Below are 22,016 nucleotides of genomic sequence, written 5' to 3'. Positions count from 1 at the left end.
GTGTAGGATTATATAAAGTATAAAGAGAGGATGGAAATTGCTCTTGATAGCTTTAAGATACTTGCTCTTTTTATGCGATGTTGTTGTGTGTTTAATGATGAAGAGCATATTGCCTTTTATAGAGACTTTGAGATGCCCTTTTCATGTGACAAACATCTTATGACCGTTCGGGACTTGATCAAAAAGTCCAAGGTCTTTGATCCTAATTACAGAACTTCCATTCAACTGTCCTTGAATAGATGCAGTCCATCCTCGTGTAGGAGGTTCAAACCTCCTAGGTACTTGGTCATGAGATGTCCTTTTCTCTTTTCATTATTCAAGACATGTAAGACTATATTTTTGACTTTATGGGCTACAGCCTTTCTGTAAGTTGAAGTGCTAGGTCGTTTTCAACTTTTGAGAATGATGTTGACTACAAAACCATCCTATTACATTGTACTGATCATCCTCGTACCTCGTACAACACATCCTCGTACCAGTTAAATATGGCCTCTAACCTTTTTGATTAAAATGTTTTATTTGTTCATTCTTGGACATTGTTTTAACTTTTCATCATGACTAAAAATCATGGTTACAGTGATGATAAATATTATGCATCTTTGAAGGTCATCCTCTCAAGGGTTCATCCTATCCTCTAGTTTTGAAAACTTGATGGATTGAGTCAAATTTTTCTCATTTTGATCTTATTGATGATTAACCTGTTTTCTTATAAGAATTCACTCAAAAACACAAATTAGTCATTAACAACAATCATAATCTCTTAAGTAATTTTGTCATCATTAAAATCATTTGAGAGAGATTTTGTCTCAACAATAAGGATACATGATATAAGTTTGCGTACAATGAATTACTTACAACTTACGTGAGAATTCTAGCTTTTGAAGAAAAAAATACGAACTAAAACACACAAAAAAAGTAATTTTTTTGGTGGCTTTAACCACAAAATATGTAGAGAAGAGTTATGGGGTGATAGTTATGTGTGAAGGGGTGCAAGTCATGAGTAAGATATGTGAGTTAGGAATGAGTATGAATTATGAGTGTGAAGTGGCGGTGATGAAGAGAGACCGATAAAAAAATAGTGTTTAAAAATGAAGCAAATAGTGAGGGGGCATTTTAGTTATTTCAATTTATGAAAAATTTATGAAGTGTGTGGGTAGTTAATGGGAGGTGCAAGTAGCAAAATTGAAAGTTAAATTCACTTGATAAACGATATTAATAATAGTGTACACTATTGTTTAAGACACAAAAAAAATCAATATTATTTCATAAGATTATAATTATTATATATATTTAATCAAAAATATTTTATATGTATTGTTTTTCGTTTTTTAAGTCTTAACTCAACTGTCAAATATTGATATTGTACTATTGTTGGACGTCTTGTCCCGAATTTGAACATAGATCTCACAGTTGTGTGAGTTAATTATAATGTAATCTACAATATCTTCTAAGACAAAAAAAATATTTTCGACCAAAAAATATGTATTATTTAATCACCATACTAATTATTAAACATCATTTGATAAAAAAAAATAAAGTGAAACTAGATTTGTGAATTATCTAATACTAAGAAAATATCTTACCAATAATTTTAAATTTTAATTATTATCTTTTAATAAATATTGAAATGGCACTCTATTATCAAACATTAATCATTAAATAATAACATATACTTGTAATGTTACTCTAAAATATTTTCAAGCAAATAATGACAATATATTAATTATTATTAAGAATCAAAGTATATATTTACTATGGGCAATAATTAGCCCTTTTGTTATATTTTTTTTTACTAATATAAATTATATTTATTGATTCAAAATGTAAAATACATTGATGTAATACTAATTTGTTAAAAACAAAAAGAATGAATTTGAGAACAAATTTACTGCACTCAAGTTAATAGCGTAAAACGACAACATTTTTATAAATATGACAAAATTTAATATTTCAGAGTACCTATGTCTCCAGATCTGTAACATTGACAACATCAAAATCATTACTTGAAATCTATAATCGATTAAAACTACTTTATCAATTTGAACCAAAACAAATTGTGAATCAAAATGTTCAAAAGCGCCGCACCAAGATGGAAAAATAAAAAAGTCAGACGACAAAACGGAAAAATAAAAAAGTTAGACAACAAAATCACAACAAAAAATACTAATGTAAAATTAATTTGTGTAGAAGTCATTTGTTTAGATAAAACAAAAGAAAGAAAATGAATTGGGGTAATTCTAAATCAAAAAGTACCTTAAATCACTCTTTTTTAAAGGGAAAAAAAAACTTAACATTTAAAAGTGATAGGCGACTACAGGTTTGAAAACCGGTCAACAATGATACTACATAAATTATACGTAATGGGATTAAAATATTGAAAGTATTGAGTTAAAAATTTAAAGTATCTAAGAGTCAAAGTATTTAAAGTCCTTTGCATTCATATCTATTATCTATTATAATATATTAAATCATACCTACAAATCTTGACGTTGACAAATAATTCTATTTTTGTCATATCAGACAAAATCTGATGTGTCGCCTTCTAAGTCACACTCTCTAGTCTCCAAAACACATTCTCATTCTCCTAAATTACTTTCATTTGTCTACTCCAAATCTCATTTATTCATTCACAATTACTATTTGATAAATACTCATCAATAACACTCATTTATTTATCCACAATTAATATTTCATAAATTCTCATTAATCTCTCAATTTAATTGACAATGCTTACTTGATACCTCTTCAAAGCTCAACAACTCATATGCAACTCTCAAAATCGTTTTTCAATTAGTTCTAGTATAAAAAATAGGAATAGTGATTACATTATAATGTATTTTAATAGACAACGAGATCTTTGATGCTTCATCTACCAATAGATGCCTCAATCACATTTTTTTTTTGTACAAGTTTCAATAACATATCATTAGCTGTTTGTTCCCTTTTAAAATTTTATTTTATTTATTTTTCTTATTTCGGGAGATGGGTTCTGTCTTGATCATGGATAATGTATCCTAAAATCAATTCCAATATTAGTAACGTTACATTAAGAAATAGTGAAATAAAGTTTTGAAACAATTCGTTTAACAACATAATTGCCTAATTATTTCTAATGTCTTTAAAAAAACTAATAATAAAAACTTTACATCTTTTTATAATTTTGTTGTCTATTTGTATTCATCGAAGAGTCACATGTTTCATTATGTCTATGTTAAATGAATGACCATAATCCAAATTATTTTTATAATGTATAATAACATCATAACATATAATAACTCAAATATTTATTTAAAAAGGTGACCTAAAATCAATTCCAAGATTAGTAACATATAATAACATCTTAATGTGGACATTGTTATCTATGAGATAGATTTCTAGGATATCATGCATATTTACTTCCTTTGTTTCCTAATGTGTTTGATTCATAATCAAAGGCTCATACTTATAGTACTCTTATAGTTTGATACCTTACACTCTACAACTTTTTTTGATAGAAATTTTTGAAACATAAAGACAAAAAACGTTCATTATATATAAATATGAAGTTAATATGTCGAGTATCGTTTCAATTATAGTTTGTAAGTGCAATTGTTGCCATAATATTATAGATTTGGAAGTTGCTGCAACAAATATATTTACTTGTAGAATAAGATTGAAATAAACTTATGAGATTCTAGGAACATGTCATAGTATAGCTAAATAAGTTACAAGAGACTTAATGACATAGTAAAAAATAGCACTTAAGATTTCTCCTAAATAAGTATTTTTCATATTTTTCAAAAAAAAAAAATTATTTGTAATAAAAATTATTAGAATAAAGTTTTATTCGTTACATTAAGAAATAATGAAATAAAGTTTTGAAACAATTTATTTAATAACCTAACCTTTAATTCTTTTTCACCAGTATATTACAATATTAATTCAAAGTTTTTTTTTTTTTTATCATTTGCTTGCCACCATTTACATGAACTATTTTGAAGCAACACAACTGATGAATGAAAAATTTGTTGCGTATTTGTGATCAGTGTAGAATCACATGTTTCATTATGTATATGCTAAATGGATGAATGTAACTCAAATTATTATCATAATGTATAATATCATAACATATAATAACTCAAATATTTATTTAAAAAGGTGACCTAAAATCAATTCTAAGATTAGTAACTATAATAACATCTTAGTCTGGACATCGTTATCTAAGATAGATTTCTAGGGTATCATGCATATTTACTTCATTTGTTTCCTAATATATTTGGTTCAGTTCAAATACCCATACTTATAGTCTTATAGTCTGATACATTATCTTCTACAACTTTATTTGATAGAAATTTGTAGAAACATTGTTATATATAACTATGAAGTTAATATGCAGAGTATGGTTTCAATTGTAGTTTGTAAGTGCAATTGTGGACATAGTATTACAGATTTGGAAGTCGCTGCAACAAATATAAATATTTGTAGCTAAAATTGAAATAAACTTATGAGATTATGGGAACAAGCCATAATATAGCTAAATAAGTTACAAGAGACTTAATGTCATAGTAAAAAAACAACACTCAAGATTTCTCCTAAATAAGTATTTTGCATATTTTTCAAAAAAATGAAATCCTTTGTAATAAGAATTATTGGAATAAAGTTTTATATGTTACATTAAGAAATAGTGAAATAAAGTTTTGAAACAATTCATTTAACAACATAATTACCTAATTATTTCTAATATCTTTATAAAAAAAAATCTAATATTGAAAACTTTACGATCTTTTTGTAATTTCACATCTCATACCTTAACCAAAGTTTGAAATTACAAAAAGATCCTGTTTTACAAGTCTTATACCATTAGACTACTAAATTTCTACTATGGATCAAAAAATTAGCATCACAACTCAACAAATGTTTGGATTATCAAAATAAGTTTAAAGCTCGATGAAACATGCTACTACTCTAGAACGAGGTTATGGGGACGTTTTAATATATTTGAGTGCATATTTGAATTCACAATATCTCACTTTTCTGCCTTTAGTATGTGTCTGTTTCGTCACTAAATATCGATTAAAAAAACCTTTATATTTTGTTTGTTATGTATTACAAAAAACACAATTTTTATATTTCAAAAATAATTTTTCATTCTTTTACATAAATAATAATATACATTTTCATCTAATTAAACAAATATTAATTTTAAAATTCTATTAATTTTTTTACAAACATAATAATTAATTACATATTACCCGGACAAGGCGCATATTAACATCATCGAAGTATTTAAATTCCTATTGAATTAAGTACTTCATCGCTTTATATTTTCTGATATAGAACGTTATAATGAGTCATGTCAGAACACTACCATTTGTGCTCTTGGAATAACTTTATTGATTATTGCACATTCCTATAGAAAAAGGAAAATACTAGAATAGCCTTGGTGGTGGATTTTAAAAACAAACCGTTTATTTTTTTTATAAGGTATAGATGCGAAGTATCGACCGTTTAACAATTGATTAAACTACGTCAAAGAGCCTCTTCGGCACATAAAAGTCAAAGATCAAACCGTTGACCAATTGTTTTAGGTGTTCGAACCGCTCAAACCAACCACAAGTTGGTAACATCATGCATATATAATAAAATATATTTTGATGCATTTATTCTATTTCATAATATTTGAATGATCAGTTACACATGTTAATGATGTTATAATTCATTGCAAGATTCAATTTAGAATTTCTATAAAAAAATCAATCTAGAGTAATTATACTATCAAAATTATTTCACAGTTTGGTGTGAGCAATCCCAACAAATGGTGCCACTCTTACTTTAATACAGAACTTTGGTTCACCACATAAATTTTTGAAGGGAAGCATAACATGTTTTTTACTCCTATTAATTTACAAGCACTTTATCTTTGATTACAATCATATATTATATTTACAAAATGTAGTAGTCATGCATAGCATCAAAGGAGCCTTGTACTAAAGATGAACACAAATTCCAGCTATGTACATAAGTAACATAACATATATTTTATATATATATCACTGCATGTTGGAACATATCAGGAGAAGTCTAAGGTAGCCATGCATCTCCACATGAATGACTGTAGGAAGACAACTAACAGGTACTTCATCAAATGCCTTGTCAGTTATCAGAATCACAATTCGTCGTGTATTTGGGACTCGTCGTTAGAATACTTGTTCATCAGTTGGAATATAAGGAGCTCAATCAGTCAAAATTTTACTCATATTGGGCTTGCTCTTGACATCTGCAATGAAACAAAGGTCATGTGATATCTTCAGCATGGCTGCATGTAATCTGCAAGAAATGTTGCAGAACTACAAAGAGTTAGCACTTCCCTAGTCTAGAGATTCTTTACCCCAATTCGTTAACCGTTCTCACTCTCATACTATTCCCAACTAGCTTAGAGCCTGTTTGAATTAGCTTATTTGAGCTTATATACTTACTTTTTTGGAGAACTTATGGAAACAGCTTATGACCATGTTTATAAATTGTTTTCAACTTATTTTCATAAGCTCTCCAAGAAAACACTTTATTTCATTCACATTGGAGGTTTCTTGATTGTAGGGTCCGGGAAAGGGTCTGCCATCAACATAGACACAGGTTTTGTTATAATAGCTTATAGCTTATATGAAAAACAAATTATCTTTACTATATTTTTCGTTGAAGAAATAGCTCATACGTAAGCGCTTATATAATAATCGCTTATGTTATAAATATTTAACTAAGTTGTTTATCCAAATAGACCCTTATTAATTAAGGGTGGGCTGGTGAGGTACTAACACAGCACTGATTGTGCATACAATCCTGAAACAAAAAGGCTGTGCGTTTTGCACTTCAATTTAGACGAGTATATTAAACGAAGAAATATGAATAATAAATGGAACCTGATTCTTTGAACTTGTTGCAGTAGCCCATGACAAAGGATGGTTTGAGTCAGAAGTCTCGTAGGCGTGGCTGATGAAAGTAAATGTTCTTCTTGGTTCTTCCTGTTTACTATCTGTGACAGGAGGCGGCAATTCTCTAATTATCCATAACAAATAAGCTGACGGCAAAGAAGAACCTAACAATTTAGCAACAACAAAAAATCACTTTGCAATTGCCATAATCAGTAATCAAAATCTCAAATGAACACTTCTTGATGAAGGAATTTAGCAGAAGAGAGGTAAAGTATGAAATCTCAATAATGTTTCAATACTACTAACATTCAGAATGATTATTAAAGAAAGGGTATTAATTACCTATAAAATAGTAAAGGATCAAGAAAATAAAAGCTTTAACTCCATATATGAACTTTAAATGCCAATGATAAAAAAGCTGTCAAAAAGCACAAGATTAAAACAGCATAAGTACAGAAACTTACCATTAGTGAAACCAGAAACAAAAAAAACAAAAAACTGAAGGCAACTAAACTTACAGGGATATCTGTGTTCAGAGCTACTAATGCACTTGATGAAAAACATATAATAGAAATAATAGCTAAACTCGCAACCTGCATGTGCAGCAAACCTGTCATAATTTAGTTTTTTGGGTTATCTCTTAACATTGGGTTCTACATTTCCATATATTTCATGAATTTTTCCTGTAAATAATTAATATCAGGAATCTAGTATTGATATAAATAAAAGATTAGTGCTTTGTATTCTTTTGTAATACATCATAACACAACATATTACACACAAAAATGTATTCCTCCTTTACCTAATATCCTCTAACTTTAACCATGCAGTGTATATAGAGTAAATGCAGATGCAGTAAACAATCAAGAGTTTTGCAAGAAACCTTCCACATTTCTGACGAAGCGGTCTCAGATCGTACTTTCCTTAATTTGAAGAATAGAAGGAGACCTATAGAGGAAAAAGATTCATGTAGAAGAAAATAACCGACTTAATAGATTGTAAACTATGAGATAATTAGTCATAAGGGAAAGCAAGAATACATAGTAGCTTACCATAGCACCCTAATGCTCCAGCCAATATAAGTGTCATTACTGCAAGAAATGTTTCATATACCTACACATGTTGCAACTTGAACATGTTAATGTGCTGACATCCCTTTTCATACATTTATTTCATTTGATAACACCTATGTAGCCTCGACATTTCAGATCGAAAACGTGTCCAGTTTCCAACACGTGCCAGTGTCCAACACGGACATGACACTGACATATATAGTAGTTACATTTGATCACTTCTATTTTATTAAATTATTATATGTGCCTATGTCGGTACTTCATAGGTTAACACCCTTATTCACTACCAGAAAAAATATGTTAGAATAGACAACACACCTTTGATGACATGTTCAAAATTCAAAACAACAAAGACAAATTAATGAGATGAATTTAAATATCTCCCACAAGATAAAAATCTAGGTGATGCATGGGAGTAGTGTTCAATACCCGAGCGACAATTGACGGATCTATTGGATTCCTGTCGTTTCCAACGCAGATCAATATAGCAAATGCCATCATCACGACAAAGATCAGAACCACAACCTGGTTTCAAAAAAGCATCAAATCCACATGACATAGAATTTAACATTTTTAATTTTTTGGATACGAAGTACTTAGTTTTCAAACTTATTCTTAACATGGTAAAAATTTCGTTTTGATATATCCCCTCTACCATTATGACATATTTTTGTCGGATACCAATGTGAATGCGTTGGACTGAGCAGCATCTGCGGTGGCTTTTCATCGGATCTGAACCATTTTCCCTCATGATACCTTCCAACAAAGCTTGTTGGGTCCTATTCTCGACATTATCCTCCTCCTCCTCGAATTCTTCTTCATTTTCCTGATGGCAAAGGTCGACCCTACAATACCATGTGTAGTTTCCAAGGTATCAAACAAATTATATATGCATTAAAATTTCATTGATTGACATACCAGAACGATAGCAGGAGAAGAAATGCCGCTAGAAACATGACTTTGGGAGAGGCTGCAACAAAATTTCATTAGTAAGAATGAATAGTGAACAGTCAAGTTTCCACACAGAGACTTTGCAAACATGAATGTTGCTGCACATACGTTCATGGTTGAATAAAGCATACCCATAAGAATAAAACCGCAAGCACCGGACCAGCAAATCCACCCATTACAAGTAGCAAAAACAGTACTTGTAAAATAGATACAGTAACCTGTGAATACAAGGGGGAAAATAGTCAACTATGGTTATCAGTCTTCAATTATTCATCTCTTTTTCATAAAAAATATTGAATCCCATGTTAGTAATTAGCCTCAAGCTTGGCCCTAGATGCAAATTATTCTTTTAGTTGTATTGGTTTGCAAGATCAACATCATTAAATAATTGTTATTACATAGGGTGATACAACATGAAAATCTCTCCATGTTTCTTTGGGATCAACATGATCCTTAGTAAAAAACTTCAAATTGCATTAACACATATTGCATTATAATGCAAGCTAGCAACACACCATATTGAAGTGCTTACAAAACTATATTTCAATAAACTATTATCATAAGAAAAAGTAATTACAGCTTTAAAATGATCCACTTTACGAGAAGAAATTTGTCAGAATTACGAGTTTAATTATCATCAAATGTGATATAAGGGATATTGCTAATGACATCAAATAAAGAATCTTAGTCTTACCCAAGTTGGAAGTGCCAATCATGATATGAAGTACCTGAAAAATAGTAGCTATCATATAGTCAAAGAATCTACATTTATAAAAGGCTAGTATAATAATATATATGACAACAACACATAGAATGCACTTCAAACACTAACTTTTTGGCGTGTCCAATCATTTTGTTGACTTCGCATATGAATCCTGAGGACCTGCAATGTGATAGTGCAAAATTTTGTCACACAAGGACAAAAGAAACAAGAAATAATTTGGATTATTGTAACCAAGCATATGAATTTCTGGAGCAAGTAACATCAGCACTTTAAGCAGAATTGTGCAAAATATTTTACAATATATTCATTTATACATGTAAAACCAGTAAAACACAATACTGCAACTCCAAATACTTCAACTAGTGATCAAGGGACTGCTAGCAAGTATAACATGATAAGAAGAATTTTCTCACTCTCCTTGTTTCTTAGGAGCAAAACACAGTCAAGATTATCAAGCAAAAACAAGTAAAGGATACTACACTGAAAGGATAACACTTTTAACTCTCTGGCTTACTCTAAATTCCTCATAGAAAACAAGTAATCTACTAAAATTGAAAACAAAGTAAACAGTTATTTGGTCCTTAAATGTGTGAGGAGTTGTCACTATAGTTTCTTAATATATCAAAATTACAAAAACATCATTGGATGTGTATTTCATTTGTTAGTTTAGTCCTCAAATGTGTCTTTGATTAGTAAACTTGTTCGTCTAATGTGTCATCTGTCCGTCAGTTTCGTCCACAAAATTACTAATAGAAGACACACTCGAGCGTATTTTTGTAATTCCGGTTCACTCAGAACTTATAGTAATATTGCCTCTCACATATAATTTAGGGATCCAAAATGACTCTCCTAGTGTCCTTCAAATTGTAAAAATGGGTCAATTTATGAAAAGGTATTATTATATGGGGCTTCCCATGTACTATTTTACCAGTTACAATGTTATGTCCTTCAATTACTCTCTTCCATTTGTTTTTTATGATTACTCTTATCCTCAAATTTGAAATATGTTTCTCCTCCCATCCTCCTTCCTATTTGCCTTATTTCCTACTTCTAGCATCTAAATGGTTCCTCACCAATGAAAAAGTGATTTTTGGAAAAGCTATTCCCCTCCCCAGATAGTTGTTAAGCACCAAATCATAAAGAATTTAAATTGGCAGGTAAAAAGGAGAAGAGAAAGAAATGAAGAATTAACCTGAGCAAATGCAATGAAAGCAAGAAATCCATCTATGCAAGCCAGAGCAACATTGAAGAAGATCAAGTCCAAAGTGAAGCAATTCCAGTCCTCTTTCATAGATTACAAAAGAAGAGTGATTAAGCTGAGAAAAAAGACACAACAGTGACAGGTTTGTTAGTTCCTATGTAGAAAGAATATGCTGTCTCTCTCTCTTGACTTTGTTGTGGCAACTGGCAACAATCAACTCAAGGACCATTTATGATCTTTTATTAAAGACTTTTCTCGTTGACCCCATTTTGGATTTTAAAAGACAAAAAATTAAATAAAAGTAATCTGTTCATATCATTTCCATCCGTACACATTTTATTTTTAAAAAAAATACAACATTCATAAAAGTAGTTTAGAAAAAGATGTAGAATAAAAATATAGAAATTCATGTTGCATTAGTTTGGGTGCATTTTTGATTGATTAAGACTAATGAGTAATTCGGTTTTATCTCATGATTTATTTTAATGTAGCTTTTTCAGGTAAAGTCATATTGGTGGCGATTTGCATGTCTAATCAAACATGTGACAAATCTTGGTATCATTTATTATCATCTTTACACGTTAACCGTATTCACGACCATGGCTCCAAATTTCACACATTCAAGCATATTCATAAATTTTTTTTGGTGTTACATATAAACATGCATTTTCTAATTACACTCATTTTTTCTTCAATTTTATCGAAATAAATAATATTGATTTGATAAAATATCAAAAAAATAAATATATAGTTTATATTAGATTAATATTAATTAAATTATTATCTTCTTTATAAAGACGGTGAACTAAAATTATTTCTTCGAAAGAATATCATTGATATTGTTAAAATTTTCAATGACGATTTTCTGATTATTTATTGTCAAATTTTGCTTTTTATTTGAAATTTTTAATTTCTCCCAAATCTTGTTCTCCAAATTTTTTTAATGAAATCTCAATATCTTTTCCTTTGTAATTTAAAGGAAATAAAATAAAAAATGTTGAGACAAAGGAAATTTTAGTGCCCCATCACATAAATGTGTCAAGTGGACCTCCTCTATTTACCAAATCATTATTTTTATAGTAGAAGGTGACATTAGGGAAGAAAAAATTAAGACTCCTGAATTTTTTTTTTTAAAATCCAAGAAACTAAATTTGCATGAACTAAAACAAGAAAAAAACTAAAAACAAATACGTGCATTACTTAAACATAAAATGTATTATGAGCCAAGATCTTCTAGGTATTAAATCGAAAAGAAATAATAGATTTGAGAGAGAATATATGAATTGACTTTTCTTATTTATTCAATGGAAAAGTTGTATTATAGAGATATTTATAAATCCAATATACATGTTCATGTTCCAACAAATAAACATTTTGAACAAAGAAAACAACAATATATCTACATTTAAACCATGTTCATTTATGCATTTATTGTAAGAGATAATTACATTAAATTTCCATTCTATATACTTGGAAAGGTAAACGTATTACTTGTTTTAAAAACATATAGTAAATAAAATACAATATACTTGAACACTTCACATTCCTCCAGATTTTGAAAGTTGCTTCAAAGCATTAGCAATATTTTCCTCAGTTGTTTCATTAATGTATGCAATAAGAGAACTCTCATTAGGGACAATATCATCTCTTTGGTAACTTCCTGTTCCTCTAAGCAATTCTTCTGAACCCTTAGACACAACTCCTTTCATTATTATTGTCTTATGAGTCCCAGATATCATTTCCTCATAATCAGTGTCCCCTGTTTCTCCAAGTATCACATACATGTTTGCAACATTTAATCTCCAACGAACAAATAGATACCTAACACATTTAAATAATTAATTGTCAATTTCATAATATACTTTAAAAAATCATATACTCTTTATCAAGTATTATTATTACCTCAGTGCTTGAGCTCTAGATGCAAGAAGTGGAATCACATGCATTCTAGAAGACCCCCTGCAATACATTGGATGACAACGTAGACCTCTCATCCTAAGCTTTTGTCTCAACTCATCAACTTTCCTTGCCTAAAATTAACAATTTCAATCAATGTTTAAGTGTCATTGTGCAAATATATGGTTTAAATATACACTTAATCCTTATATATATACTCTCTCCAGTTCTTTTTATAAGAGACAGTTGAGTTAAAATTTAGTCAACAAAAATTGATGTGTCTGATACATCAAAATATGAACTAGATACGTCAACTTACCAAATTTTAACTCAAATATCTTTTATAAAAAGAATTGGAGAGAGTAACATTTAATATATTAATAAACTTCACTTACCTTACTAAGATCCTTTATTTTGTATGAAATGCAATGTGCATTACTTGATTTCAAATCCTCCTCAATAGGACTATATGCTTTTTCATTATCCTCTTCACCTTCAGAAGCATTCATAAGTTTACAAATTGTACTCTTTAAACCTTCAACACCCCAACGATAATCTATATGCACCTCATAATCATGATCAGGCAAAAGCTTTCCATCTTCAGTGTTAACACCAGGGTAATAAACTTCACTCCCACTACTACAAATCACAACATCAAACTCACTCACTGAAACATTTCCTAATGCTAGAAACTCAATAGTTTCTTGCATTGTCATAGCAGTTGAAAATGCAAATCCTGTTACTCTTCCACTTTGAGGGTCTAATTGAACACCTTTAACTATTTTTTGTATGATCTCTATTAACTTGTTATCAGGTGCTCCATTACTGTCATAAGAATCAAGTGCTATAACAATTAACCAGCGCCTTCGCCTTAATAAAGGATATTTATTTGGTACATTGTCAAGTAAAATGTTGTCATTGCTTGAACCAGAATCTTGCTTTCTTATCTTGCTTAACACGCGTTTCACTTGGTCTTGCACGTCGAGACCATTACCACCACCTGTTATTAGACATATCAGTTAGTTAGTTAGTTATACAAATTAAACACAATAGTTAGTTAGTTATATTAATTAATTGTTTCTCGTTGACTATGTAAGTCTCATTATTCAATATGATTTTCATTTTACTTTTTCACTTGTCTCTCATCAAATAACTTCTATCAAGAAAAGTAATACCTGATGCACCAGCTAAATCTCCGTCAATTGAAAGCCTAAGGGACATGTCTTGAACATCTTTAAGGGAATCATTGAAAGACTCTTCAACATCTACATTGTCTTCTGGATTATTTGTTTGCCATTGTGGATATCTCATTCGACACGCGGCCACGCGTGTTAAATAAGTACGGCAGTGTTCAGGCCATGAGAAAAGGTGTATGTTCTTCAAACCATTGTTCCTGCATTCATGCCAAAGGTTTTTCTCTGATAATAATTTGAGTAATGCATCAGCAATTGCTTGGTGATCATGAGGGTCCACAAGTAAACCATTGTTGAGAGCCTAACATTATAACAAAGAAAACATAATAAGAGGATATAAAGTCTTTTTTTTTCCCTTTGCATTGATTACATCTAAGAAAATAATACATGTTGTGACATATAGGAACTTCCTAGTATGCACAATGTAACAAAGTATACAATTTCTAAGTATACATGTGTCGATGAAAAATCGAAATAATTATTCGATTACCCGATTAATGTCCACTGGTCCTCCATTTTTAGTGGCTACCATTGGCAGTCCATGTGCAGCTGCCTGCATGAGTTTGAACAAAATTAATAACACTTTAGCATCAAAATGTGGATATATCACCAAAGGACCAAGATAGTTAAAACTTACCTCAATTAAGGTAAGACCAAAAGGTTCCACTAAAGCTGGATTTATGAAAACTCCCTAAGAGAGGATATCAAACTAGTTAGTTGGCTATGATTATTAAGAGCATAAGAAGTGTGGTCTGTATATTGAAAAGATTTCAACATACCTTTGTTTTAGCAGCAAATCTATATATCTCAGGAACATCAGATTGTCTATGATGTTTAGGGTATGCAACATGTCCATATAGATCATACTTGTCAATCAATTTCAACACTGTTGTGAGCACATTACCATTCCCTGAAGACATCTCTTCTATGTCATCTCTATTTCCCATTATAAGTGTCTGTTTGAGAACATATTAGTCATTTGACAAATGCTCAATCATATATAGTGTTGAAGATTGGCGCTAATTAAGGAGAATCAACAGATTTTGTTTTGTACAGTTTTATGACAGCTGTATGTCCATTAAATATAGATTAGTATTAGCTAATTCCTAGCCTTTCCTATCTTATTAGAATTAGCAATTATGAGGAGAATAACTTCCCTAATTCTTAGGCTAGATTAGCGCCCAGCCTTAATCTCCTAGTCTGTATAAATTCTGCTTTGTATTATTGTAAAGATACAGAAAATAAAATAAGAAAGTTCCGCATGGTATCAGAGCTCGATCTGATCCATCCCTAAGAAAACCCTAGCGCCGCCAGCAATGGGTGAACCTTCCGACAAACAGCCAAAGATGGAAACTGGATCATTTCCGACCAGTTCACATGATGGGCTCAGTCATCTCATCACTGGCCATAAATTAAATGGTCAAAACTATACCCAATGGGTAAGATCAGTCAAGATCTTCCTTCAAGGAAAAGGGAGAGAAGACTACATCACAGGAGACACAAAATGTCCCCAAGAAGGAGATGCCACCCTTCAAAAATGGAAACTTGAGAATAGCCAAGTAATGTCATGGCTGCTCAACACCATGACCAACGAAATTGGTGAAAATTTCATGTTCTATGATTCGGCAAAGGAGATATGGGATGCTGTGAAGGAAACATATTCAAATGTGGACAATACCTCTGCCATATTTGAGATAAGAAGCATTCTACACAACCTTCGACAAGGAGAATCTTCTGTTACTGAGTATTTTAATACACTTAGTAGACATTGGCAACAACTAGATGTATATGAAGAAGTCACATGGGACTGTCCAGGGGATAAGAAAAAATTCAAAGAGCTGGTGGAGAAGGACAGAATCTACATGTTCCTATTGGGACTAAACAAGGACCTTGATGAAGTCCGTGGAAGGATCCTTGGAACCAAACCTCTTCCCAAAATTCGGGAAGCCTTTTCAGAAGTAAGGAGAGAAGAGAGCAGGAGGAAACTCATGTTGGGAAATGCCACCTCAACACCTCCCACCGAGAGCTCAGCAATGGCTGCAAGAGGAAACCAAATTCGGCCATTTCAAAAGAAAAATCGTCCCTGGTGTGATCACTGCAAGAAACCAGGCCATACACAAGAAATATGTTGGGTTATACATGGAAAACCCCCAGAAGCCAAGCAATTCAAAAGCAGGGACAGCAGAGGCAACGCAATTTTTAACTACCAAGAAGCTGAGGTAAAATCTACTTCATTTCCATTTAACAAGGAACAAATGGAGGCTTTACAAAAAATCTTCAAACAAACCATGCTCTCTACAGAAAAAGGTGGTACGGCTGTAGTGGCTCAGAGAGGGAATGTCTCACATGCTCTAAATACTAGCATGGGAAAAACAAAGTCATGGATTGTTGACTCAGGGGCTTCAGATCACATGACTGGAAATTTTAATTTGTTTACTAGTTATTCTCCTTATCCATTTAACTGCACTGTCCGAATAGCAGATGGCACACATTCTAAGGTCATGGGTACAGGATCAATTATTTTGTCACCTAATATTACACTAGAATATGTTCTATATGTGCCAAAACTTGATTGCAACTTGCTGTCCATTAGCAAAATCACAAGAGATTTGAAATGTGTTACTAAATTTTCTCCTAACTTGTGTGAATTTCAGATTTTGGAGTCGGGGAAGACGATTGGCAGTGCTAAAGAGTGTGCTGGACTCTACCTACTTCAAGCTGAAGAATTAGAAAGAGGACTCAAGAACCAGTCATATGCAGCAGCTAGTGTTCCAAGTAGTGACAATCCTGTAATGTTATGGCACTATCGATTAGGCCACCCAAATTTCATGTATCTGGAAAAATTATTTCCTTCTTTATTCAATAAAAATCAGAAGCATTTTCAGTGTGAAATTTGTCAATTGTCCAAACATACACGTAGCCAATACCCACCCCAACCCTATAAGCCATCCCAACCTTTCGCCCTAATTCATAGTGATGTATGGGGACCATCACGCATTAAGAATGTTACTGGTTCTAGATGGTTTGTCACGTTCATTGACGATCACACTCGTGTTACCTGGGTATTTTTAATGAAAGAGAAATCAGAAGTAGGAAGGATCTTTGAGGTTTTCCACAACATGGTGCAAACTCAATTTCACAACAAGATCCAAGTGCTTAGAACTGACAATGGTTGTGAGTACTACAATTCGATTCTAAGTTCTTACCTACAAAAAGTTGGCATTGTTCACCAAAGCTCTTGTGTGGACACTCCACAACAAAACGGAGTTGCGGAAAGAAAGAATAGACATATTTTGGAAGTAACTAGATCAATCATGTTAGCCACAAATGTCCCGAACCAGTTTTGGGGGGAAGCTGTCCTTTCGGCAACACACCTTATAAATAGAATGCCTTCCCGGATCCTTAACCTCAAGACCCCCCTCTCCACACTCCAAATCTTCTTCCCAACCAGCAAAATACTCACCTCCATTCCCTTAAAGATTTTTGGATGCTCATCCTTCGTCCACAACCACAACCCACACCGTAGTAAACTTGACCCCAAATCTATCAAGTGCATTTTTCTTGGTTACTCACCTCACCAAAAAGGGTACAGATGTTACTCACCCATCACCAAAAAATTCTACCACACCATGGATGTAACCTTCTTTGAGAACCAACCATACTACCCCAAAGTTGGCATTCAGGGGGAGCAAGTACACACATATCCAATTGAAACTTTAGAATACCAACCTTGGATGTTTGAACAAACAGAAACTGCCCCTATCCCAGCTGAAAGGACAGCAGAACCTGAACCGGTTGTTGTAACAGAAACTGAAGCAGTGGCCGAGGCAGAAAATGGAAAAAACAATGAAATTGGAACAACCCAACATAATCAAACAGAAACTGAAGCAGTGGCCGAGGCAGAAAATGGAAAAAACAATGAAATTGGAACAACCCAACATAATCAAGGTACACACGAAGGAAGTTGGAAAACTTATGAAAGAAGAAGGAGGAAGGAAGTAGAGCCTAGCACAGCTCCACCGCAAAGCCATGAGTCTCACCAGATTCCAGAAAATGAAATCCCTACAGGTAACGTTGTCCCAAACTCTAAACTCCTTGTGAATCTTGACACTGTTGATATTGATATTCCTATTGCTGTAAGAAAAGGGGTGAGAACTTGCACTCAACACCCTATTGAGAATTGTGTTTCCTATGGAAAATTATCACAAAACTACAGATCATTTGTAGCAGCCATTGACAACATAGAAATTCCAAGGAATGTTCAAGAAGCTCTACAGAAACCTGAATGGGCAGCAGCTGTAACTGAAGAAGTCCAAGCACTGGTAAAAAATGGCACATGGGAAATCACCACAATACCTGAAGGGAAGAAACCAGTGGGATGCAAGTGGATCTTTTCGGTTAAACACAATGCTGATGGGAGTATAAACAGGTACAAGGCCCGATTAGTTGCAAAGGGATTTACACAATCATATGGAGTGGACTATGAAGAGACCTTTGCACCTGTGGCAAAACTCAACTCAGTCCGGGTCCTATTATCATTGGCAGCAAATCTAGATTGGCCCCTACACCAATTAGATATAAAGAATGCCTTCCTAAACGGTGAGCTAGAAGAGGAGGTGTATATGCAAATACCTCCCGGGCTTGAATCACATGACACCTCAAACATGGTATGCAAACTCCATAAATCCCTCTATGGCTTGAAATAATCTCCAAGAGCATGGTTTGATAGACTAACAAGAGTTGTCAGGGAAGATGGCTTTGCCCAATGCCAAACAGACCACACTATGTTTGTTAAGCACTCTCCGGAGGGAAGAATAGCCTTATTTATTGTCTATGTTGATGATATTGTTATTACAGGAGATGATCATGATCAAATCAGCCACCTCAAGAGTATCTTAACCGAAGAATTTGAAGTCAAAGATTTGGGCCAACTCAAGTACTTTCTAGGAATGGAAATTGCTCGGACAAGGGATGGTATTTGTGTTTCTCAAAGGAAATACACTTTGGATTTACTCAAAGAAACAGGGATGCTTGGATGCAAAGTTGCCAATACTCCGGTAGAACCCATGAAACAAAGTGAAGAAGAAAGTGTACCTGCTGATAAGGATAGATACCAAAGCTTAGTTGGAAAACTAATCTATCTAACTCACACTAGACCAGATATTGGTTTTGCTGTGAGCTTGGCTAGTCGCTACATGTCCAACCCAACTGAGACTCACATGAAGGCTCTAAATAGAATCCTTCAATACCTAAAGGGTACACCTGGCCGCGGGCTCTATTTCCAGAAGAGCCACAACCAGGGAATTGAAGTTTATACCGACTCAGATTGGGCAGGGAGTTTATCTGACAGGAAATCCACCACAGGCTATTGCACCTTTGTATGGGGAAACTTGGTAACATGGAGAAGTAAGAAACAATCTGTGGTCGCTAGAAGTAGTGCAGAAGCTGAATTCAGAGCTATGGCACAAGGAATTTGTGAAGGGATTTGGCTCAAACGAATGTTGGATGAGATCAAAATTCCTACTAACTACACTATGAGAATACTTTGTGACAACAAGGCAGCTATAAGTATTGCAAAAAACCCGGTTCACCATGATAGAACAAAGCATGTGGAAATAGACAAACACTTCATTAAGGAGAAAATTGATCATGAGATCATAAGTGTTAACCACATCTCATCAAACAGACAAACAGCAGACATTCTAACAAAGGCACTTTCAAGGCACACATACGAAACTATCAGGTCCAATCTGGGTATGATAGATATCTACCACCCAGATTGAGGGGGAGTGTTGAAGATTGGCGCTAATTAAGGAGAATCAACAGATTTTGTTTTGTACAGTTTTATGACAGCTGTATGTCCATTAAATATAGATTAGTATTAGCTAATTCCTAGCCTTTCCTATCTTATTAGAATTAGCAATTATGAGGAGAATAACTTCCCTAATTCTTAGGCTAGATTAGCGCCCAGCCTTAATCTCCTAGTCTGTATAAATTCTGCTTTGTATTATTGTAAAGATACAGAAAATAAAATAAGAAAGTTCCGCATATAGTTTCTTCCAAATGAACAATTTGAATTATGTTAAACTTACAAGATTGGCTAGTTTTCTTAAGGAACGACATTCTCCAAATGCTTTTAACAAAGTTGTAATATTCTTCTTTGGATCTGGCCTTGATAAGGCCAATATCATTGGCTTGTGAGGATTTGTGAAGAAACGCATCACCTTCACAATGTTATGATTCAAGTCAATAATAGTACTAATCTATAAAACATTGACACATGCACAAATACCAAACATAATACTGACACTGGTACGTCAACACCAGGAATAATTTAAGAAAACATAATAGTGAAAAGTAACCAATTGTGTCATGTCGTGTTAGTATTTGACACTAACACCTTCAGGCACCGGACACACTCTCGAATATAAGCAATGCACCCAAACTTTTGTACTAGTTACTTACGTCTAACCAAATAGTAGGTAAAGTTTTTGGTGAAGATCCATCAGCACCACGAGTAAGTTGTGAGAGATCCCCTTCTACTTCAGGACCATCATCTTGTACCACTACATTGCTAAAGTCCATACCAGGAGGAATAACCTGCATATATTCCATTATAATGTAAATAAATTTAACTATTCAGACTTGACTCGTTAAATATTTGGTCAAACTCGTTTGTTACATTAAATAAACATACTCAAACTGAACATTAGTCTCGATTAATTAAATGAGTCAAACTCAAACGTTACATGCTCAACATTAATGGCTCATTCTTACCGCCATTCTTGGCATGTATCGACCATGACAATTAACACCGCGTCTATCACGAGCACGCAAAACTTTCTCAAGCTTAACATCAAAACCATCATAAAGTCCCCATTGTTCATCAATCTCTTGTCTAGTACTAGTGATCACAAGTTCAGCAGCATCCAAAGAAAGCTCTTCAGCTTCAATCCTCCTCATTATCTTATACGTTGAATTAATATCTTCCCATGATTGTCTCCCTTGTTTAAGAAGCTGTTCAAGTTTGTTTCTTCCAAGTGAATGACCAGTTAGCACCATAGGAACATTCAAAGCACCTGAAAGAAGTCTAGTAAGTACAGTTTAATTGATATACACGGGTCTGTGTTTGAACCCGAGACTCCCCACTTTTCTACACTTAAAGGTGTGTGAGTCTATCAGTAATAAACTATCTGACAACAAAAAAAACACCTGAAAGAAGAGCAGCACTGTCTCCAGCATCAGCATAGTGTCCATGAATGACATAAGGCCAAACAGGTTGGCCATTACCAACTTGTTCACCTAATACTTTTGACATGTTGAGAATGTGAGCTAAGGCTCCATCTACAAATTCTTGAATGTGTGGCCAGAGAAGTTCTTTTTCGAGATATTTGTCACGCGGACCGAAAGGTATTCGAATGATGTACGCGCCGCTGCTTTCGCCTGTGTTGTCGTTGTCATTGTCTACACCTTGTGTTAACATTTCTGTTGGCTCTCCATAGCTCCAGTCAATTTCTGGTGATGAGATTTGGCGTGTGAAGAGATCTACTCTATATACTCCTGGCATTTTGGCTAGTGCACGAGCAAGTTCTACCACATATTTTATCTGTAAATACATTGATTGTATATTAATAAACATCAATTGAATAAGATGAACAAAACCACCAGTATATCAAATACCTGTCCACCAGTATCAGAATCTCGACCAAGCTCCATGTTTTCTCCTCGAACCAATCCATGCAAACTGTAAAAAAAAACCAAGATCATTGTCAAAGCTCAAGCATTGCATTTACAATAGTATGATGATAGCTTCCACTATAGCAATATTAATCAGTATCTCTTTAAACCAATATATATTAAGAATAACAATATACCTTAAGAGGATAATATAAAGTTTCTTTTCCTTTTTGTCATCAGACCACACTTCCAATGTATTAGAAATTTGTCTCTGGAGTTTTTTCTTAGGAGTCTCAATTTGTATCATCTCTCCAATGCCATCTCCCTTTTCTCCTTCTGACAACTCTTCAGACAAATCCTCAGTTGCATCTCTCCTTCCTTGTTCTCTTTCCC

General features: G+C 33.0%; 2 protein-coding genes across 8 annotated transcripts in view; both read right to left on the bottom strand.

Annotated features, from left to right (window-relative positions):
* Positions 1–5,746: 5,746 nt before the first annotated feature.
* LOC101506586 (tobamovirus multiplication protein 1) lies at positions 5,747–11,122 on the bottom strand. 5 transcript variants are annotated; one of them, XM_073364914.1, is made up of 13 exons: positions 10,849–11,122; positions 9,765–9,815; positions 9,627–9,660; positions 9,064–9,150; positions 8,900–8,951; positions 8,637–8,826; positions 8,411–8,506; positions 7,961–8,021; positions 7,792–7,856; positions 7,427–7,501; positions 7,251–7,326; positions 6,897–7,009; positions 5,747–6,306 (listed from the first exon to the last, which is right to left on the bottom strand). In XM_073364914.1, exons 1-13 carry the CDS (start codon positions 10,945–10,947, stop codon positions 6,274–6,276), a joined length of 1,032 nt encoding a protein of 343 aa, XP_073221015.1. In that variant the 5' UTR covers positions 10,948–11,122; the 3' UTR covers positions 5,747–6,273. The 5 variants fall into 5 exon arrangements, with proteins under 5 accessions (XP_073221015.1, XP_073221016.1, XP_004491326.1 ...); XM_073364915.1 differs by having other exon boundaries at positions 5,747–6,256; positions 10,849–11,118; XM_004491269.4 differs by having other exon boundaries at positions 6,897–7,072; positions 10,849–11,115.
* Positions 11,123–12,257: 1,135 nt separating this feature from the next.
* The window catches only part of LOC101506259 (probable sucrose-phosphate synthase 3), a 10,621-nt gene continuing 862 nt past the window's right edge, over positions 12,258–22,016 (bottom strand). The window contains exons 2-14 of one of the 3 annotated variants that reach the window (XM_004491268.3): positions 21,821–22,016; positions 21,627–21,690; positions 21,159–21,552; positions 20,724–21,025; positions 20,412–20,546; positions 20,039–20,170; positions 14,726–14,902; positions 14,584–14,637; positions 14,437–14,499; positions 13,929–14,247; positions 13,149–13,753; positions 12,760–12,887; positions 12,258–12,678 (exon numbers count right to left, since the gene is read on the bottom strand). The exon at positions 21,821–22,016 is cut by the window's right edge and continues 22 nt beyond it. In XM_004491268.3, coding sequence (XP_004491325.1) covers positions 12,396–12,678; positions 12,760–12,887; positions 13,149–13,753; positions 13,929–14,247; positions 14,437–14,499; positions 14,584–14,637; positions 14,726–14,902; positions 20,039–20,170; positions 20,412–20,546; positions 20,724–21,025; positions 21,159–21,552; positions 21,627–21,690; positions 21,821–22,016 — 2,852 coding nt within the window. In that variant the 3' untranslated portion in view covers positions 12,258–12,395. The remainder of the gene's footprint in view (positions 12,679–12,759; positions 12,888–13,148; positions 13,754–13,928; positions 14,248–14,436; positions 14,500–14,583; positions 14,638–14,725; positions 14,903–20,038; positions 20,171–20,411; positions 20,547–20,723; positions 21,026–21,158; positions 21,553–21,626; positions 21,691–21,820) is intronic. The other 2 variants (XM_073365033.1, XM_073365034.1) reach the window with 2 other exon arrangements.

This window comes from Cicer arietinum, chromosome 2 (genome assembly GCF_000331145.2).
Source record: "Cicer arietinum cultivar CDC Frontier isolate Library 1 chromosome 2, Cicar.CDCFrontier_v2.0, whole genome shotgun sequence".
NCBI lineage: Eukaryota > Viridiplantae > Streptophyta > Magnoliopsida > Fabales > Fabaceae > Cicer > Cicer arietinum.
This window is presented reverse-complemented; position numbering and strand designations above follow the sequence as displayed.

Excerpts from the sequence above, each read along its gene's own strand:
- LOC101506586 (XM_004491269.4), bottom strand. The coding sequence starts at position 10,947 with ATGAAAGAGGACTGGAATTGCTTCACTTTGGACTTGATCTTCTTCAAT. Across the intron at positions 8,507-8,636 it reads GACAAAAATATGTCATAATG|GTTGTGGTTCTGATCTTTGT; the intron begins GTAGAGGGGATA and ends TTTTGAAACCAG. Across the intron at positions 7,857-7,960 it reads TGGAGCATTAGGGTGCTATG|GTCTCCTTCTATTCTTCAAA; the intron begins GTAAGCTACTAT and ends TTTCCTCTATAG.